Genomic DNA, 19,833 nt, shown 5'->3' on the forward strand with positions numbered 1-19,833 from the left:
TAGGATCGTTACTCTTTTTTCCTGCTCAAGAGGAACAAATTTCAAACCACTAGTTATAGTTCCAGGAAGAGATTTGGCTGAAATGTGGCAGGCTATGTATATGCTATTAAACTGCAGTTTTAGAAGCTTGGACTCATCTTGATCTCAAATTTGATCTAACTTTTCACAAGTTTATGAGATACAGAAGGAATGGAAGAAACAATATTCTGGATCCCGGAACAATTTACTCAGAAGAACCAGATGTCAACACCGTAAAACATGAACCAAGCGTCAATTCTGCAAAAACTGAACTATGGTAGGAATACTAAAAAGAAAAAAAACACAATCAATCCTGTAGTTAAAGATAAAGCTATTCTAACACTTTCTCTCCCTCCCCCCTTAATTCAGATCACAAGCCTGACTGCTAAATCAGCATCAAAGTATTAGCCCTAGCTAGTTTTGCTTCAGTGGTTGTGGTTATTTACAAAGAAATGCTCAAGACCAGAGAAATTTTATGCTAAAATGTTTAAATACTTGACTTTAGAACTGCTTACCAGGAAAACAACAGGAAAAGGATGTGGCCTGATAAATGCTTGTAAGAACTTCATCAGTGTTATATTTATTCATATGAATTTGATTTCACTAAGGATTAATAAGTGTGAGAAGTCTGAAGTGTACGCATATCACAGTACAAAATTAGCAGTTAAATAAGCTACATTTTCAGGCACGAAGGCAGACATTTTTAAACTCACAGCAAATGCTGTCCACTAAAAGCCCTTTAAACCTTTCACTGAAGGCACAGAAAAAAAAAAGGCACAGAATGATGCTGCCTCAGCCCCTGCATACCAACCCACTGAGGAAAGCAAGAGATGGCCAGTGGAAAGAGGAGGGGGGAGATGGCATGAAGAGAGGGCAGGAGCAGGGGCTCTCCCTTCGTTTGACTGAAATCCAGGTTGTGGTGCCATGTGGGCCCCTTTTTATAGGGACTACATATCTAACTATGCATACATACTATAGCATAAAGTGACATATAGATACAAAGGCTACCTTAGAGTACAGGTGGCATGAACCCTCTCCCTGCCCTAGTTCTGCAGGGCAGGAACACCCAGCACACACCTGCAGCAAGGACAGATGGAAAAACGTAAAGAAAGCACATAATGACAAAAAATCCCTCACAATTTCAGCTGAATCCCTGTAAAAAGGTGAAAAGGCCATCAAACCCCTTTCCTCCATCTTTCCTCTCCCTCCCATTGTGTCCTGTTTCTCCCCACGAGTACATGCAGACAGACAGCAAGCAGAGACTCCATCACTCCTGTCTGCATCAGCCTCCTGCAGCTCTAAGAGTTCTGTCTTAAAGAGAACAAATAGTAAAAAGCGACCCTAAATTTGGCCTTACTGAACAATTAGGGGTGCAAGAAAGCATAATGGAAATATCAGCATAAGCAATAATATAGAAAGCCTTTACTTGCAAACATGATTGAAAACCACCACTTCCACAGTGTAAAAAAAAAAACCAAAACAAACCAAAAACAAAACACAAACCCCCTCAAAACTCCCTACATTCTATTAAATTGCATTTCTTCTTGTCTCAAAGCCAAGAACTTAGTAGGATTTAATGGAACAATACAAAGATGAAAAACAACAGGTATTAGGAAGAACTGCTTCCCTTAAATCAGGTTATTTTACAGGTTATTTCTTGAGACAATGCTTGAACCTTTCTCTCCCCAGACTCTGCAGTATGAGGGGCTCAGAAGATTAAACATGCCACTTGCTAAGTGCTTTTCTGAATATACTTTTAAGTCTGTCAGTTATGTCCTAAATGTGGTTCAACAAATGCTTTTCTAAGGACAACGTGACAGTACAACTATTCTGTACATATTGGCCCACAAACATTAAACCTCACACATTCCTCATTTTATAGATAAACCAACACTGAAGGGATTATTCACACTGTCGAACCACAGGGCTGCTGGTTGACCAGCTTCTTCAGGCACTTTGGTCTGCTGCTTTGGTTTACAACAAGCACTGGTGCCAGCCTGCAGCACAGGAACAAGCCAGTGACCACTGCTTAAACTGCCTTGCAAAGTCCCGGCTGACGCGTGCGCCAGGGTCCCTGGCTCCTGTCCCGACTGTCCTGCAGACAGCCCCTCTCTGCCCCATCCCATGAGGAGCTCTCCTTCCATCAGCCTCAATGCCAGGCAATGGGAAGATGTCCATGAGGTCATCGGCAGCCAAGAGGGCGAACCGCATCCTGGGGTGCATCAAACACAGTATAACCAGCTGGTCAAAAGAGGTGATTATCCCACTGTATTCAGTGTTGGTGTGGCCTCACCTTGAGTACTGTGTGCAGTTCTGGGCCCCACAATTTAAGAAGGATGTGAAGGTCCTTGAATGTGTCCAGAGGAGGGCAACAAAGCTGGTGAAAGGGCTGGAAGGAATGTCCTATAAGGAGCAGCTAAAGACTTTGGGCAATTGTCTAGTTTGGAGAAAAGGAGGCTGAGGGGCGACCTCATTGCTCTCTGCAGCTTCCTGAGGAGGGGATGTGGAGAGGGAGGTGCTGATCTCTTCCTCCTGGTATCCAGTGATAGGACACCTGGGAATGGTTCAAAGCTGCGCCAGGGGCGGTTTAGACTGGACATTAGAAAGCATTTCTTTACCAAGAAGCTGGTCAAACACTGGAACAGGCTTCCTAGAGAGATGGTCAATGCCCCATGCCTGTCAGTGTTTAAGATTAAGAGGCATTTGGACAATGCTCTTAACAACATGCTTTAACTTGGTCAGCCCTGAATTGGTCAGGCAGTTGGACTAGATGATCACTGTAGGCCCCTTGCAACTGAAATAGCCTATTCTATTCTATCAGCCAACAGCTTTTAAAGGGATTGGTGTTAAAAATAGGGCTGGAAATTCGGAGTTCCTTTTCTGCACCCAAATGTAGTTATTGCGGAGTAGCTCTTCTGAGAAGAGAGAACAGCTCAGAAGCTAGCTCTTGCAAAGGTACGTAATGCCAAATGGTAACAATGACAAGGGACACAAAGCTATCATCAGAATTCTTCATCTTCCTTTTGCGTGAAGATGAAAGGAATGAGGGAATGGACTTCCTTCTGCATAAACTTCTTGTTGTTAACAACCAAAGCTATAAAAATCAGCGCCTCAGGGAAAAAAAAACCACCCCACCACCTTAAAAATACTGTATCAAAGGCAAGCAAATTACAAATGTGTGAAAAGGAAACAAAAACGTGCAGACTATTTTCTATGATTCGGAGACATGTGGGATGCCGCACGCATGTTTCACAGAGGAGAAAGCAAATGCTTAACACCACTGCTTAACAGTAGCCTAAAAACCATCAGCAGCACTGCAATAGGCTTTAGCGTAACCAAACTGGTGCCTGTTGTGAGAAAAATTGTGCTGGCAAGGCGCGAAAAGAAGAAGAAAGCCTTCTGCTAAATGCACAAGAGATGCTTGGCCAAAGAAACCAAATATTTAGAAGTACAGATTCTTTCTCTAAGCTGTATCATCTTAAAAGGAATAATAATGGAAAAAGAAACAATGATTTATGAGTGCTCAGCAAATTTCCATAATTTAGGTGAATAAATGGTAAGTGCTTCTGCCCAAACACCATACCATGAACACACTTACAACAGTGCAAGATCTGCTTAAAGGCCACCACTTCCTGAGTTCAGCTACAGAAAAAAGGAGGGAGAGAAAGATATTCTTCTCTTAATCCTTGCTGAAATCTGCACAGAGTATAACTGCAGAGACACTATGCTTTTATCACATATACACAGCCTCACCCTAACTAAAATGTTATTGAAATTTAATAGAAAGACTGAAAGATTCAAATGAATTAAGTGGTCACATATATATGGAAAATTACATGAAATACATGTTGTCATATTCTTGATTACTTGTTTTGCATGTTACTACATAGTTTCAACACAGTTTCAATGCTTACCAACCAAGAATAGTTAATTCTGAATATGAAAGGGTAGACATACAAGTTGTTTCTGAAGAACGTAGGACTTCTAGAAGGGGTGTGAACATCCAGACATGATTGATCCAATGCTATCTCTCCTGGGCTGCAGTCAGGGAGCTGAGCCCCGGAAAGGAACAGCCTAAAAATAGTGTGTTGGCACTGGGAGGGAGGTATCGGGATTTAGGAAACTGCACTCCACTACAGGTGTCTTGTATCACCCTTGGAAAGTCCTTTTGCTTATCTCTGCTTCAATTCCCCACATGTAAAATGGAAAAGATAACAGACCCTACCTATGCCACTGGGATGACACCAGAACAGTTACATTTAGGAGAGGATGGAAAAATCCAAACTTGACAGTGTCAAGCAGGCAAGCCTGCCATCGTGCATTGCAATGTCCTGTGCAGACACCCAAATCACCCTAAAAGTGGCGTGGTTAGGCACAGCAGACACCACACCTCATCAGCACAACGCTCGGCAGAGCTAATATTTGATAAACAGGTTGTAGGGTTAGTGAAGCACCAAACTGACATGTCCAACTACGCATACAAGAAGAAGAGAGGGATTTTCATTAACAGCCAAATCTTCTGTGCACTCTACCTCTGGTGATAGCAAAGTTAAATCTTACTAGTATGTCATGATATAATAAACATATGCACTGCTGCTGGCCTGTTAACATTATAGTAGACCATGAGTTGACGTTTAGCACAATAATGGTACACACATTTTACATAATGAAGTAATAGCGCAGAATACAGAGAAAGCAAAATGAATTTTAATTAAAAAAAATTTTAAAAGTTTCTTTTTTTTTTTTTTTCTCCCCAAAAAAACACCATGAGTTGACGTTTAGCACAATAATGGTACACACATTTTACATAATGAAGTAATAGCGCAGAATACAGAGAAAGCAAAATGAATTTTAATTAAAAAAAATTTTAAAAGTTTCTTTTTTTTTTTTTTTTTCCCCAAATAAGTCTTTTGGAAATGTATCCTTTTGTAAAAGTATTTCCTTTGAGGAATATCTTACCAATATAAATTCAGGGAAAAGTAGTGTTGCCAAATTCTGACTGCTATCACTGCATTTCTAAGTAATTCATCTCTTCATGCTAATTATCTAAACTCAGAGGTTTGCTGTCTTTCAATTTCTGCTACCTTAGGAAGACCCGAAACCACAATTCAGCCGGCAACCTACCTGCTTTTTCTGTTAAGCAATTCTAACAAACAAACTACGTCTACTAAACACTGGACAATTTAAGTTGTAGTATCATACAATTTCTTTGGTTTTTTTTTTTAATAAGTGTTCCTGAAGCAGCAGTTGTTAGGTAATACAGTTCATCGGTATCCAACTGGTTCCCTAAAATACTAAAGATACATGGATAAAACATTTTGGTATTTTCAGCATAAAGATACTAGAATTGTCTGCTAAATAGACATGTGCATATCATGTTCAATGCATGGCATATATCTGTAAGGCCTCAGTAGAAAAACACTGTGGGATATGGGAAGAGGAAAGTCTGGAACCTAACTAAGAGAGCCTTTATGATCAAGCTTTCCTTATTTTCTAAACTGCTTATTGCTGGAAGCACTGTCAGCAACGGGAACACAGTTTCTTACACTCTTCCCCTAAACATCCACTGCTGGCTTCAGTCAAAGACAGGATGCCATATTAGACGCACTTTTTCTCTTGCCTAGAATGACTCATGTTGCTCTTCAGTTAATTATTTTCTCGTAATGACATTCAAAGAACTTCCCTCCCTGCCATGAGTGCTGCCATAAATATGCCTAACAATTTCTCACACACACACATGCTGTGCCATTACACAGGCCCCAGAAACGAGGCAAGGAAAACTGACCTTTCCCGTTAAGAAGAAATGGAGCTGTGAGCCATGTGGGATCTGATCACGACTCTCCCGGTCACCACGAGGGGCACCCCCAGAAGGACGCAGTTCCTCGGCCATACGAGCAACCCAGTTGGCTCAAAACTTGTATGAGTGGCTTTTGGAAAGGAGGTCCAGTTATGCAGTTACTTTCCTAGAGTTGTATGTGCACTTCAGCACTATGAAAAATAAAACGAGATCTCCTTGATCATCTTCAGTAACTGATTTTTTTTCCCCACCTTGCAAAATTACAGCTGAAGTGCCTGTCTCATCATGCCGGGAGAGGGGGGGTATCTTATGGTTTGGAGGTTTGTATGATGTGTTGGGAAATAGTTGATTTATGAAAATGCTGTCTCAAGTCTTTCAAAGGTAATTATGAGTTGAAGACCAGTGTGGCTAATAGTTTGAGTAGGAAACAAAATATAAAATACCTTAGAAGTGCCAAAATGACTCAGTCATTAGGCTGAAAAGAGGCATGTGCTGTGATGTGGTATGTAGGGCCCTCAGCCGGGGTGTGCAAGTCCTGCTTGAACACCTGCTCTGCGGAGTCAGAGAATAACTAAAAGTGCAAAAGGTGCAACACAAGAGAGAGTTCTCCACCAAGTTGTTGCCGTTGATGCTGCAGCTTGAGAGTTAGCAGAATAAGGATGTAGGGGAATGAATGCCTGAATTGCCTGGGCCTTAGATTAGAATGTAGTAGAAGATTTGGGAAAAAGATTTTATTTTCCTTTGGATTTATTCACATTTCACCAGTTTCAAATTTCACCAGTTTCAAATTTCACCAGTCTCAGAGCACTGACACAGAAAATACCCACCCTGCTAACCTGACCTCAGGAGTCCCATGGGAGTATCCCCAGCTAATTTCTCTGTGGAAACTGAGACATGTCTCTCAACAAATACTAGATCACTTCAAAACTAAACATGTCAGGGCTCAAAGAGAGAAATCAGCTCACCTGCTCTCCCAAGCAGCAGATTTAGCTCCTCCAGTGTTGAAAGGACCCTTCTCCACTGGGACACTCTTGGCCCTGGTGCACAGCCAAGGTTTGCTGGTGCCTCCCCTCAAGCTGTAGGGTCCTTCCAGAGGACATTAGGACACTAAATACCAGTGAGAAGGCCATCGCCTGGGGTCAGACCTCTGTACCGGCACAGCAGCTTCCTGGCCCTGGCCTCTCAGCCTCACCAGCAGCCCTCAGGCAGTACTTATGGTCACTTCCTCTACAGAAAAGCTCAATTGCAGCTATTTCTGTGCTTTGGCCCTCTCTGCCCATCACCATCAGAGCTTTTGGCTCTCCGTTTTCTCATCATTCCTGGGCTGTCCACGGTGTGGATGGTGGAGCAAACACAGAGGCCAGTGAAGACAAGGAGTCTACTGCTTGGCTGGTGGAGGCAAGTTGTGGGATAAGCTGTCTGAGCTACAGGATACTCAGTTCTAGATAGCTACAGTTCCTCCTGGTGATCAACCACAGATAGAGACAGAGGCATCAGAGGGCTGAAGCTGAAGCTGTGTGTCTTATTTCCCCTGTAGCCACGAGATGGAGCAACTCAGTAACAAATGGCTCTGCAGAGCCACCGGATTTAGGTGATAGGACATTTCATCCCAGTTCTGGCTCACCCAGAGGCTGCAGGCAGCCCTGGTGGGATGCTGCAATGGCCCAAGGTGAGTACGTGGCCCATGGCGGGCAGGAGCAAGCTCCAATAGCCTCCTGGCCCATGTCCCAGGTAGGATGCAGGGAGAGGTTGGTGTTCCTGGGTGCCACCCAGAGAGGCCTCATAGCAGGACCAAGGAGCTCAGACATGCTCTCAGCCCCCATGGCAACCCCAACCAAGCACACTCTAGCAGTAAAAGCTTCTCTGGGATCGTCCCAAGGCCCACATCGTTCTGTTGTGGCCTCTGTTGCCCAACTTCCTGCTGTTTCCTTCTGGCTGGCTTCCATGGCCTCCTCCCCAGCACAGAGCTAGAGCAGCCCTTCAAAAAAGAGAAAATCCAGGGGCCTGGGGACATGGGAGGGCAGGGGGGAGGTGAACGAAACTGAAAAGCGGAGAAGACTTGAAGGGCATCTGGGGGAAATCAAGGAAGAAAAGCAAGGGAATCACAGCAGTGGATGCTCTCTCTTCTCAAGCAGACCAAATATTTTTCTCACTGGTTAGACTCTGATTTAGATCAAGAAAAAACCACCATGTCTCCACTGCATAACCCTTTGTGGTGCAATAGTTACTGATTTAGCTCCTAAACTGGAAGGATGTCAGCAGCACCAGCCCCACACTGACACTCTTCTTGAGAGCCAGGACTAACAGCTGAAGAGCCATGACCATGGCACTGCTGTCTGTGGTGCCGTCCAGCGTCAGGGCACAGCAGCAGATCAGCAGTGCCTTGGGATGGCTGGCACAGCCTGGCACTGCAAGGAGGAGGTTGGCCCCAAGAGCAAGCACAGGGAATCAGCAGAGCTTCACTGGTTGCCACCCAGGGATATGTGCATGGCCTGAAGAGGAGGTCTGTATGGCAGCAGCGATATGGTAAAGTCCTCAATACTAGCAAAAAAATGCATGTGAAACAGCTCCTTTGTCGGGAAAAAGGAACAAGAAGATGCATTCAGCATCTGAAATTGCATGAAGCAGCAGGTGCTTCGCGTGCTGCTGGCATCGGTGACGTGCACAGAGGCACCAAGGACAGAGCAGAATTTGCAGGGTGCGGCCCTCTTCTCCCCAGTCTGCAAGAAAAGGGACAGCACACTTGGTCTTGAGGACGTAGTGAAGAGTCACGTCCATTAGCACAGAGTAGGGCCTGTGGCAAGAAAAGAAAGGTACCTTGGCTGCCCACAGCTTCCTCACCCCTGCATCACAAGTTAACCTATTAATCAACAGTCTGAGAGTCCTTCATGGACTATCCCAGCCTTTCCATTACGCTGCTTGCTCGGTTTCATTTTCCCCTCACCATCAGCCCTCAGCATCATCCTTTTTCACCCTTTCGATTTTGAAGGGAGAGGAGCCTTCACACCTTGTCCCAAGTGCATTTGTACCCCCTGCATGCCTTCCTGGCCATTTCTCCTCAGATCCCTCTCTAAAAAACTCGCAAGGATGTTTGCTGGAAAAAAAAGCAGACCAACTGCTGGTGGTGGCTAGACTATGACATGCCAACCCTGGCATTGCTGCTTCCTCATCCTCCCCTTTCCAAACCATCTTTCTCCAGACCTGTAGCCACACAGGGCTTCGTGCAGCAAGTACGCCCAGGGAGGCATGCTTCTGGGCAGCCTCTGGTGAGGTGGGCAGCGCTTAGGTGGCATGAGAATATGAGTATCAAACAGAAAATGAGAAGAGAAAGCTCCAAATGTGTGAGGGGAAAACCTTGAATGGGGAAGAGACAGCATCTGCTCCGAGCATTGATGGCAGTATCAGAACTGGCATGTGCAAACCCTGGAACGGGGCAGGAGCACAGAGAGCACTCTGGCAGCTGGGCTTACATCCCATGCTCATGGCAGCCTTGGTTCCCACCACCCAGGCTGGCTCAGGCCCCAAATGCCTCTTCATGGTAGTGGTGCCTGCCTGTGTCGTGTGGGGTTTTTTGTTAATATCCAAAATGCAGTCATGGTCACAAGACCACCACTGAATACACAGAAGTGAAACCTAGCTGAGGAATGCAATGAGGTATTGTTCACTCAGACCTTCTAGCATGTTTTTTCCCCTTAGTGGTGTTTCTTTTTTTTTTTTTTTCTTAAGTGGAGTCAATTCAACTAAAATATCACGGGGAAACCCCAAGTACTATTTCTTCTCTGGATTTCTATCCCCCATCTCTTTCACAGATGCACAGGTTGAATTCAGCCAATATAATCCTCAGTTTTGATATTTCAGGGGTATGCAGAAGACCAAGCAAAACTACCCCTCTGGCCTTTCTTTCCCCCTTTGGTAAGAAGATTGCAAACACACATACAACGGGCAAAAAAATCTTTTTTTCCCCTTCCCCCCTGAACAAAATCAGCACCTGACACTCTCCACGGGTACATTCCCTGCTCCCTAGGAGTACAAACAGATTTAAGAGTAACCCTTGTCTTTTTTTCAAAATACCAACTTGAAGTGAAAACATCAGATCACCACTGAAAATCAATGATTTCTTTTTCCTTTTTGGTATCATGAAAAGTAAGGTATTGGTATCACAATGACAGTGATAGCTCAGGATTTAGCTTAAAGCACATTTTGACAGCTAACACTCTACCCACGGATGTTACATATAATGAATAAAATCATCTCTTGCACAGCTAACACCCTCTACCCGGATGTTACATATAATGAATAAAATCATCTCTTGCGGGTGGGGGGAGTGGGGGAGGTGGGGGGAATCAGAGAAAGGTCTGTAGGCCCAGAATTTCCTTCTGTTACTGGGGACTATTTTGAATGGGTGACTCACAGAGACACTAGCCCCACAAAGCCATCTATTTACATCCTTAAATGAGCTCTGTGTGACATACTGTGTACATAGTGCGTGTATACAGACACAGTGTGGGGAGACCAATGTTGTAATTGAAATATGTGATGAAATGAAAAGCAGCAGCACTTCATGCTTTCTGACATCCTGATCAGCAGTTACTTTGCATGCAGCTCACTCCACCGCCTTAAAAGAAAACACAAGACAAGAATTCTACAAGCCGAGAAGGAGAAAAAGTCAACAACCAGAGCTAGAGACAGCCCAAAGGTAAGATGACAAGAGAGAATATTTCATTGTAGTGAAACCTTGCCTTAAAAGCTTTCTTCTTGCTGCAAGATCTGAAAACTAAGTATATTTTACATAACTTGTTCTGCATATAGCATATCTACATATTTTTTTTTTTAAGAATGAACAGAGCTACCCTTTGCATTTATGCTTTAAATAATTTTTTTTTCTGTTTTGTTTATAAATCTACACAACAGATTCTAGTCTAAAATGCCTTTTTATCATAACTAGATTTTTCTCAGGTAAAAAATCTTGGTAAGAAGCTGAAATTTTATTTCTTTAGACCCAGAATTTCCTAGACACAGTATTAAAAAAAAAAAAAAAAAAAAAAAAGGACTGAAGGAAAAAAAAAAAGACTAAATCTCCTACAGAGGCAACAAAGTAAAGAATTTTGTCAATATTTATTACTTTGTAGTAATTCCTTAATTAACTTTTCATCCCTGTGGCTCTCAGTAATGGGTTCCCTCCCAGCATTAGACTCACAGTGCTTCATTTGATGAAGGGGACTCAGCATATTGGGTTGCCGAGCCTAGGCCGGGCAGTATCTCTGCCCAGATCATCAATGTAACCCCTCATCTGCCGCAGGCCACCTGAATCCGGAGGTTCAGGGACGCAACCCAGCTCCGAACAAACTCACTGGCCCCGTGGCTGTGGGAGGGTTTAACTCCCAGGCAGTGAACAACCTGCAGCATAACCAGGGGTGCTTCTCCCCTCCAGCTGCTCAGATACCCAGTGCTTCACAAACTCAGGCTTTCCTATTCTTTTTTTATTTGGGAGAGGGAATTTCACTATTTGCCCTCCAACTTCTTTCAGTCCCTTGCAGACGGCAGCAAAGCAGGCGCTGCTGACAGCGTTGCTGCCCCACTGACTCATGTCCCCCCATGCCTCACGGGCAGCGGTGCTCTGCAGGGAAGGAGGCTGTTAAGTGCTTTACACAGCCAGCAGCACCGCCTACTACAGGGACCCGAATAAAACCTGTACCTGCTACAGCAGGACAAAAGCTGCGGATGGATCCCTGCACCTGACACGGCCAGAGGTAGGTTCTCCTGCACCCACAGCCCTGCCAGCACCCCATTCTCCTCATCAGGCTACATTTCTGGAGCTGCTTTTCTCACTTCTGTAATGTAAACTAGTAACTTACAGAATCATTTACCTGGCATCAGTATGCCCTTAAGGAGCAAACAGCCAACCTGCTCTTGCTTCCTAACAGTAATTGCTAGTTTTTAAGAAATAAATAAATTTGCTTTTCGCTGATCCTAATCTCTCTCAAAGAGACCCTAATCTCTGTCAACCCACAGCGCAGGAGAGCTTACCTCTGAAACACTGGGGGAGTGACTTGATCTGCAGAATAGGAACTTTTACTGCCCAGTTGACAATTGGTTGACAAATCTGAAATGAAACGGCATTAAGATCAGTAACTCGTGTAGGAAAGGCACTAGGTCGAAGTAGTAACAATTACAGAACAGCAGACAAAAGTAATTTCTGGGCGCTGACATAAAGATCTTTGAAAGGCTTTATTTACAGGTTACATTTGCTGTGACAGAACTGATTGGTAGAAAGGACCGGGTATTCCTGTGCATTTGCATTTGTAAGCAATTCAGGCTGAGACCAGCTTTGCAGAAACCAATGAGAGCCTTCCCAGTCCTTATCAGGAGAGTCTGAAGACAGGATCAAACCAGCACCCTTCCTCTAAAGAAGAGAATTACTTCATGACCCCTGCTCAGACGGTGCCTACCTCGACATTTTTAGTCCCCTTTTTGCAGAGGAGAAACCAGCTGCATGTTTTCTGCAACTCCTGTCCCTGCAGATACAAATTTATCCAGTGTGGTAAGTCTGGCTGGTTTAGGCAAAAGGTTGGGTTCTTAAATCTCATTCTTCTTCTAAAGACTTAACCTCTGCTAGAAATAGCCTGTTTGAAACTTCCTGCCTGCCTCCTTTTAGCAAGCTTGTCAGAAGGGCCCAGAGGTAATGATGGCCCCTCTTTGCCCAGTGGTGGTGGGAGAGAGTGCAGGATGGCAACAACTGTTTGGGATCTTCACAGTAATAAATATGGTGGGCCCTCGTGCTCTTGGCTCCCCAAGGTCTCTTACGATAGCTTGATTCAGGAAATCTGATCCAACTAATTGCCTCCATCCCCACAATCCAAGTAACGCTAAAATCAGGGGCCGCTACCCTGGCTCTGCAAAAAGATCACATCACTCCAAGGGGATGGTGCAGTCACATCTATACTCTGCCTAGCCTAAATTATAGGGAGGCACAGTTTAGGGTAACAGGTAACAGTGCAAGTGAGGCTTGCACCCCAGAAAGCTTTGCTCCTCCTTGCGGCACAACCTTGCCCAAAGATCCCTTAGCACTGAGCAGCTCCATGTTACTGGGAGCTGCAATTCAGCACACAGCAGTCCAAGAGGAAGAAGTGTCTCCAGGTCTGTGGACACACAGAGACCTCATTGGCCTTTGTACCGGATCTTAAATGTGATCTGCATCCTTCCTTGTGGTGAAGGTGAGTTTCTTCTCTTCCAGCATACCTGGAGATATGAATGACACCCGTGCCAAGAGCAATATCAGCAATATCAGTGCTACCGTGGAACTGTTTCAGCTCATCATGTACACCCCCACGTTTACCCTGGGATTGCTGTTCAATGTGATGGCTCTGTCATTCCTGTTTTTTAAGGTTAAAAAGCTGTCAGAATCTACAGTCTACATAATAGCCCTTATTTTCCTGGATACTTTGCTGCTGTTTACTCTTCCTTTTAAAATAATTTCCTACCACCTTCAGAACAACTGGAACTTGGGGTCTGTGTTTTGCTCCACCTTGGAGAGTCTTTACTTTGTAAACATGTATGGCAGCATCCTCATCTCCCTCTGCATCTGTGTAGACCGGTACATTGCTATCCGGCACCCTTTCACAGCTCCCACCCTGCGATCCACCAAGAAAGCTGCTATGGTCTGTGCTGTCATCTGCATGGGCACCTCAGTCGGGACAGTCTCTACTTTCCAACTGCACGGAGAGGGCCACAACATCTCGTCCTGCTTCCATAACTTCTCCAAGAGCACATGGGAAAACACAGGCCTATTCAGTGCCTTGGAGACTACCTTCTTCGGCAGCCTGGCAGCCATGACCTTCTGCACTATTCAGACCATCAGGTGTTTGAGAAAGCGCAGAAAACCAGACAACCCCCAAACACACACCACCAGAGCGGAGAAGATAGTGGTGACAAACCTTGTGGCATTTTTGGTCTGTTTCATGCCTTACCACGTGGCATGCTTCATGTACTTTTTGGTGAAAAATAACATAATTCACACCAGTTTTCAGCAAGTGCTACGAGACATTGTTCAGGTCACCCTTTGCTGGGCAAACCTGAACTGCTGTCTTGATGGGGTGTGTTACTATTTTGTTTTAAAGGAGTCCTTGGAAGACTCATTACAAAACAGTGAAAAAACAGCCATGCGAAAGCCTTGATTCACATGCTGCACGTTAGTTACTTGGGATGATGTGTGGAGATGCTTTCATGGAAAGTGCAGGGTCCTGAACTACCTAAGCAATTTACTTTAAATATTCAGATCTGAAAATATTTCATAAAAAACAAAACTAAGTCCATTCCCAGGAGAGTGCTCCTAACTTTTTAAATTTCCTTCCATAATGTTTTGTGTTAGCATTTATGGGTAAAAAGAAATGGAATTATTTCCTATAAATGGTGATGCATATTTCTTTGGATGTGATTCCTCTTTACTTTGAAAAAAAAATTGTTCGCTTACATGTGGTAGCATCTTTCAGCCTCCCTGTCTATATCACACCTGCAAACCTCCCCAGGCCTTCAATCACTACAGACTTGGGCTGCTGAGAAACAGAGACTTAGAATTTAGAGTAAAAAGCTTCGGACTAAATTCTGTTGCCTCCCCTGCCCCGATCATGTATGCTCGTGCTCACATACAGGCACACCTGTCAGGTTTAGATTTGCACATGCTATTTAAAAAAACATAAAACGATTGTAACTCTAAATCCAAAGGCAGCTTTAGGTTAACATGGGTATAGCAAGATCTCCATGCCATTCCTCTACTGTCTGACTTGCTCTGCAAGGTGCAACACTTGTTTTGGCAACAGGTCTTATGCCTACCACATTGCACTTCTAATTAATGTTGCCACTAGCTCAAGTCCCCACGTAGCTCAGATTAATCAACTATCCCAGTTCCAGGCTTCCTCATCAGCTCCTCTCCTGCTCACAGGCTTTTCACATATCTGTTCTTTCCTGCTTGGTTACAAACCTAGTTTCATGAACAGAGCCAAACCAAACAAGAGCATGAAATAAAAAGCCTGAGTCCAATGTAGTGGCAAACACATGAATCTGAAGAAACAATCCCCACCTTATTGGGGGATAAGATAAGAGCAGCCCTGATCCCTAAAGCAGCAGCCAGCAACATAGGATCCCAGGGGGAAAGCAACCTTTTGGACCTCGGAGCAAGATGAGCACTACCACTTCCCAAACAAACAAGGCAATAAGAAATAATCCACCAGCAGAAGCCTAACATGCCAGTCAGTTACTTCTTATCAGTGCCCACAGGCATCTAGATAAACTGAATGACAACATGCTCCCAGCCTGGAGAGAGGCAGCTCACTTGTCTAGGGACCCCCATTGCTGCCCCTACCGCTACCCTGGCAGCCAGCTGCCACTTTCCTGAACACTGAGGATGATGACAACCGAAGCAATTAGTTTTCATATTCATGTTGAGCTGGATCCTTGCAGTATATCTTCTAGGCAGAGATACTAATCCCAGTCTTTGAACTGTCTTTTCTCTGTACACTTTTGAGAAGGATAATGCACAAACCATGTATTGATTTCTTCCCTGAGCTAGCGACTTTGCACGTAGAGACTCTAGTCTGTGAAAGTGAAACTTTCTGAAGTTGCCATATCTATGTATGAGATTGTACCAAAGAAGTCCAGTTGCTGGGGAGGGAAACACTGACCCAACATAGATGTAAGTGTGTGCTGGTGTTTATAGAGTCCTTTTGGTGTTCAGCCAATGAACCATGCTTCTGAGGATACAAGGGCTGTGCATTTACGCTAGCTATGTCCTGGTTATGTCCAAGTGCATGAAAATAAAACCCACCAGGATATTCCAGCAAGAATTCCCTCTCGATATCAACTGCCATTTCCATTGACTCCCTCAGTAAATTCAGAATATCTGACTAGCTTCCCTGCCAGCAGACACTGAATCCTCACCATCTCCTTGTTCATAACTTATCCCTTAACTAACTGCACTTCAATAGACACAAAGGTTTTACCACTGAGATTTCAGACTCTTTTTGGAAGCAGAGTTAACAAATAACAGAAGAAAATAGTGCTGATGCAGAAGATTTATTTTACATTTCAAAGCAGTGGGCCATGCCAAGAGGGCCTCTACTTTAACTGATAATGCCTGAACATAGGGAACAGGAATCTTGTCAGTACCTCGGGAGGCAGAAAATGCCAGAGTATATGAGGAAATTGATTCAGTTGCATTTCTACAGCCTGAGGCAGCTCCATTAGTTTTACTGACATGACTTTGGGCTTACACTACTATAACTGAGACTAGAAGCTCACCTGTAGTTTTAAGCTTCCTGTTGCTCAGCTTTTTTTCCATTTTTAAGTATGCTTGTTCTTATTTGTTTGTTATCCTGCTGTCCTTGGTCCCACAGATCATAAAATAACTTGCACTGTAATCTCATTTAGAGTGCTGGTAGACAGTAGCGATATGAATACCAAATTTAGGAATTTTTGGCTTGGCTACCTCCCTCAGCAATAACACACTGCTTAGAGGAGGCAGAGATGTTGACCGAATTAAGCATAGTTAAAATTGTATAAAGGACAAGTTAAAAGCACTTGAGGCATTTCTTCTTCTCCCAAGCCTCTCCCCTAGGTTTCTCCAGCACTTCTGGCCATTGATTTTTTTCTAGAAACAGACAGGCTGAGGTGTGGAAAAGCTACTACCTCCCCATGGACAGGGTACAGCCAACCACCGTCTGAGCTCCCGGTCTCTACACATGGCTCACAGTGCCTCAGCCAGCTCTAAGAGAGCACTAATTATCAGAGCAGGGTAACAACTTTCATTCTAGATTCTGGGGGAAATGATAATTTTGAAAAGGCAAAAGAACTTTCTACTCAAAAGTTCTCTGCTGGATCTTATTACTTCTAGGCCTCTGAACATTCACTTTCCAGGTCAAATCTGGTGTGGTCTGATCCATTCTCTTTGCTCAGGTGGGTAGCTATAACAGCTTTTTCATTTGTAGGGCTTTATATCCAAATCATGACACTGCATATCTAGTAAGACTACAGAGATTTCTGTTTGCACCAAGAGAATATTAAAGACATAGAGTACTAAGAAATAAAAGGAAAAAAAAATCTGAAAATCTGCAATCTAAAGCCATCACAGGCTTTCCAGAATACAGGTAACGATTCATGGGAGGAAAAAAAGAAAGCAAACCCCAGGATTTGTTTGGAAATTATTCACCCCTAAGAACTGAGGACTCATTGCTAACACTTACAGTTCTTAGCCAAAAATCGTTGGTTTCTTCTGAAAGAATGAGAATGGGGGCTAGATAGCTGTTATGGAGCACTTTTTCCACTTGCACTTGTTTTTGCATTTGGATAGTGAAAGGGAAAGGGTTTAAACCAGCACTGAAAGCATAACAGGTCATGGGAGGTGGTAAAGCTGCTCTGCTGGAGAACTTCACCCTTTGGGCCAACCAACCCATTTCATTTGAGAGGCCTTTCACAAAATGCACCCTGAGGCTGCCGGATTTCTTGCTGAGAGACCTGTCTTACAGACATTCATGCATGTATCATATTCACGTAAGTAATTTTCCTACTCATTTATTTGCAGGTTTCACTAAAAGACTGGGCATGTGTTTCAGCAGGCTTCATATTTCACACTTAAACAAGCCAAATGTCCTATTTCTTGCAGGCTCGCTCATCTGGGAAAGCAGTGAAGCTCAAACTTAGGTATCCACTAACTCTGCACATCTGTCCTTTGCTTTCCAAATTTGTTTTCTTCTAGTACAGCTATTATCTTGTGTTTCAGGCTTGGGAATTATCTGTTTGGATTGGGAAGGAAAAAGGTTTAAAAGAAAATACCATTGATGATATTTGCATATAACCACGGAAATCCCAACCAAACCATTCATCTCCCAAAAAGAAAGAATCAGCACAGGTACCGGGCATGCAGTATCGCCTGCAGATTTCACTATTGCCTTTTACATTTTATGAAAGATGTCCACATACAACAAACGGAACAAAATATTTACCATGAGCAATGCCACATCTGTGGTCAGTTTTCTGAGAAAAGCCTCAGAAAAGGAAGTCTCAAGACAATGCATAGGCTTTTATAGAAGTTTTCATACGCATATGCTCCTCTAAAAGTGGTTTTAACCTTTCTATTGCTGCTAGGGTTAAAATTGTCCTTTGTTTTCTCTGCAGAAAGACAGCACCATGAGCTATAGATGAATTTGTAGCACTCTAGATGCTAGGGAGAAAACTCTCACAGACAAGAAGTGTGAAATAGTTAATTTTGCTGTGAAAGTGGAGCACTACAGATAGGCATATACAGAAATCGCACCCCAGCTCACTTCACAGTTATTTCCCCACACAGCAAAGCTGTTTGTGTGCTCTTTTCATCTGCAGCATTTACTGGTGGTATGAGATGGAAGTCATAAAGAAGCAAAAATGTCCTAAGTGACAGAGCATTCCCATTGCTGACCTTGGTGTGACGGAGACATGCAGAGTCCTGAATGTGTCCGGTTTCGGTGGGAGGATGCTCTGACTTCTCAAACTCAACCTGTGCAACTTGCTCCTAGATTTGCAACTGGCCAGTGCAAAGCTACAACTCAATCAAATGCTCCAGCTCACCTTACTCAGTCCTGTCTTCATCCTTCCTTCCCTTTCACACGCCTCTGTCTTCAGCTTTTTGGAGGCATTGAATTCTCTAGAAATGCTGAGACTTTTCCCTCCATCAGGTTTCTTGCTCACTGAGAAACTTCTACCATAGCAACAAACTCTAATGAATCAGTGCCTTTAGCTACCGTGAAAGGCAAAGGACACCTACAACTCCTCTGTTTATCCTTCATTTTACCTCATTTATTCTTCTTATTCTGACTTTTATACACTGTCACTCCATAAGAATGAGATTTACCACATTGTCTAGTATGATAAAAAAGTTGCTGTGGGATACTGATACAATCAAAGACCTATGGAGGAAACAGAAATGTTTCCCAGGAAGAAAGCTGAATCAGTGCCACTTGCAGACACCAAAGGATATAAAACCTCATGTCTGCTGTATGCCACAGATTCCTATTAATCCTTCTCTCTATTCCAAGACAAAAAAGGCATTAAACTGGGATTATACTTGAGAGCAAGTATCAGCAGTTTAGAGTTATAAACACTGCCAGGCAACTGTTAATCCAAAACTAAGCATTACAAACCCAGGAAATCCAGTTTAGATTACACTTCAAAGTACACAAACACAATTCTGACCATTTCCTGTTAAGTATTAACTTCGTGACTACAAGTAAAGCCATCTCCCAGACACCAGCATCTAACCTGGTCCCACTCAGCCAGCCATAGTATCTGAGGCAATGAAGGACACTATTTGAAATAGCTTTATTCAGTTTAAAGAGGAGCTTAGGAAAGCACAAGAAGTTGCAGACAGCAGAGACCAGTCTGACTTCATTCATGCTAATAGGAAGCGCAGTTGCTCAAAAACGTCGCAGCTCGAAGGGGGCAGAAATAAAGGAATGGGACTTTAGACAGACCAAGGTCCGTGTGTCTGTAAAAACCCTGCAGATAGATTTGTTTCCCTCGTGCAGAGTAAAATAACTTGGTATTAATAATAAATATGTTTATGTAGACCATTTTATATGTGTAGTGAGAGGATAAAAGAAAGCCTATGCTATAAAACGCTCTTCATGTCACTCTGCGCGCAGGCTGAGATAAAGCAATAGGCTGGACACATTTGCATTTGTAACCAAATCCATGCTATAATGGCAAGACAAAACTTAAACCTACACTCAGTAGCAATAGTGAGACCTTTAATGCCCCCCGCCTTTGCAACAAAAAATACAGAGGCAAGAATAATATGTTCCCTTGTTTTGGAACAATGGGGCAGAAATCAAGCAGTATCATAGAATCATTAAGGTTGGAAAAGACCTCTAAGATCATCGAGTCCAACCGTCAACCCAACACCACCATGCCCACTAAACCATGTCCCTAAGCGCCTCATCTACATGTCTTTTAAATACCTCCAGGGATGGGGACTCAACCACTTCCCTGGGCAG

General features: G+C 43.6%; 1 protein-coding gene across 1 annotated transcript; it reads left to right on the forward strand.

Moving 5' to 3' along the window:
• The first annotated feature begins 7,474 nt into the window (after nucleotides 1–7,474).
• Nucleotides 7,475–13,989, forward strand: LOC103894029 (lysophosphatidic acid receptor 6). Its single transcript, XM_009273335.2, is given in 3 exon segments — nucleotides 7,475–7,484; nucleotides 12,969–13,010; nucleotides 13,013–13,989. Coding segments are annotated over 3 exon segments (1,029 nt in total).
• The last annotated feature ends 5,844 nt before the right edge of the window (nucleotides 13,990–19,833 follow it).

The sequence above is a fragment of the Aptenodytes forsteri genome, unplaced genomic scaffold, assembly GCF_000699145.1.
Source record: "Aptenodytes forsteri isolate BGI_AS27 unplaced genomic scaffold, ASM69914v1 Scaffold382, whole genome shotgun sequence".
Taxonomy (NCBI): domain Eukaryota; kingdom Metazoa; phylum Chordata; class Aves; order Sphenisciformes; family Spheniscidae; genus Aptenodytes; species Aptenodytes forsteri.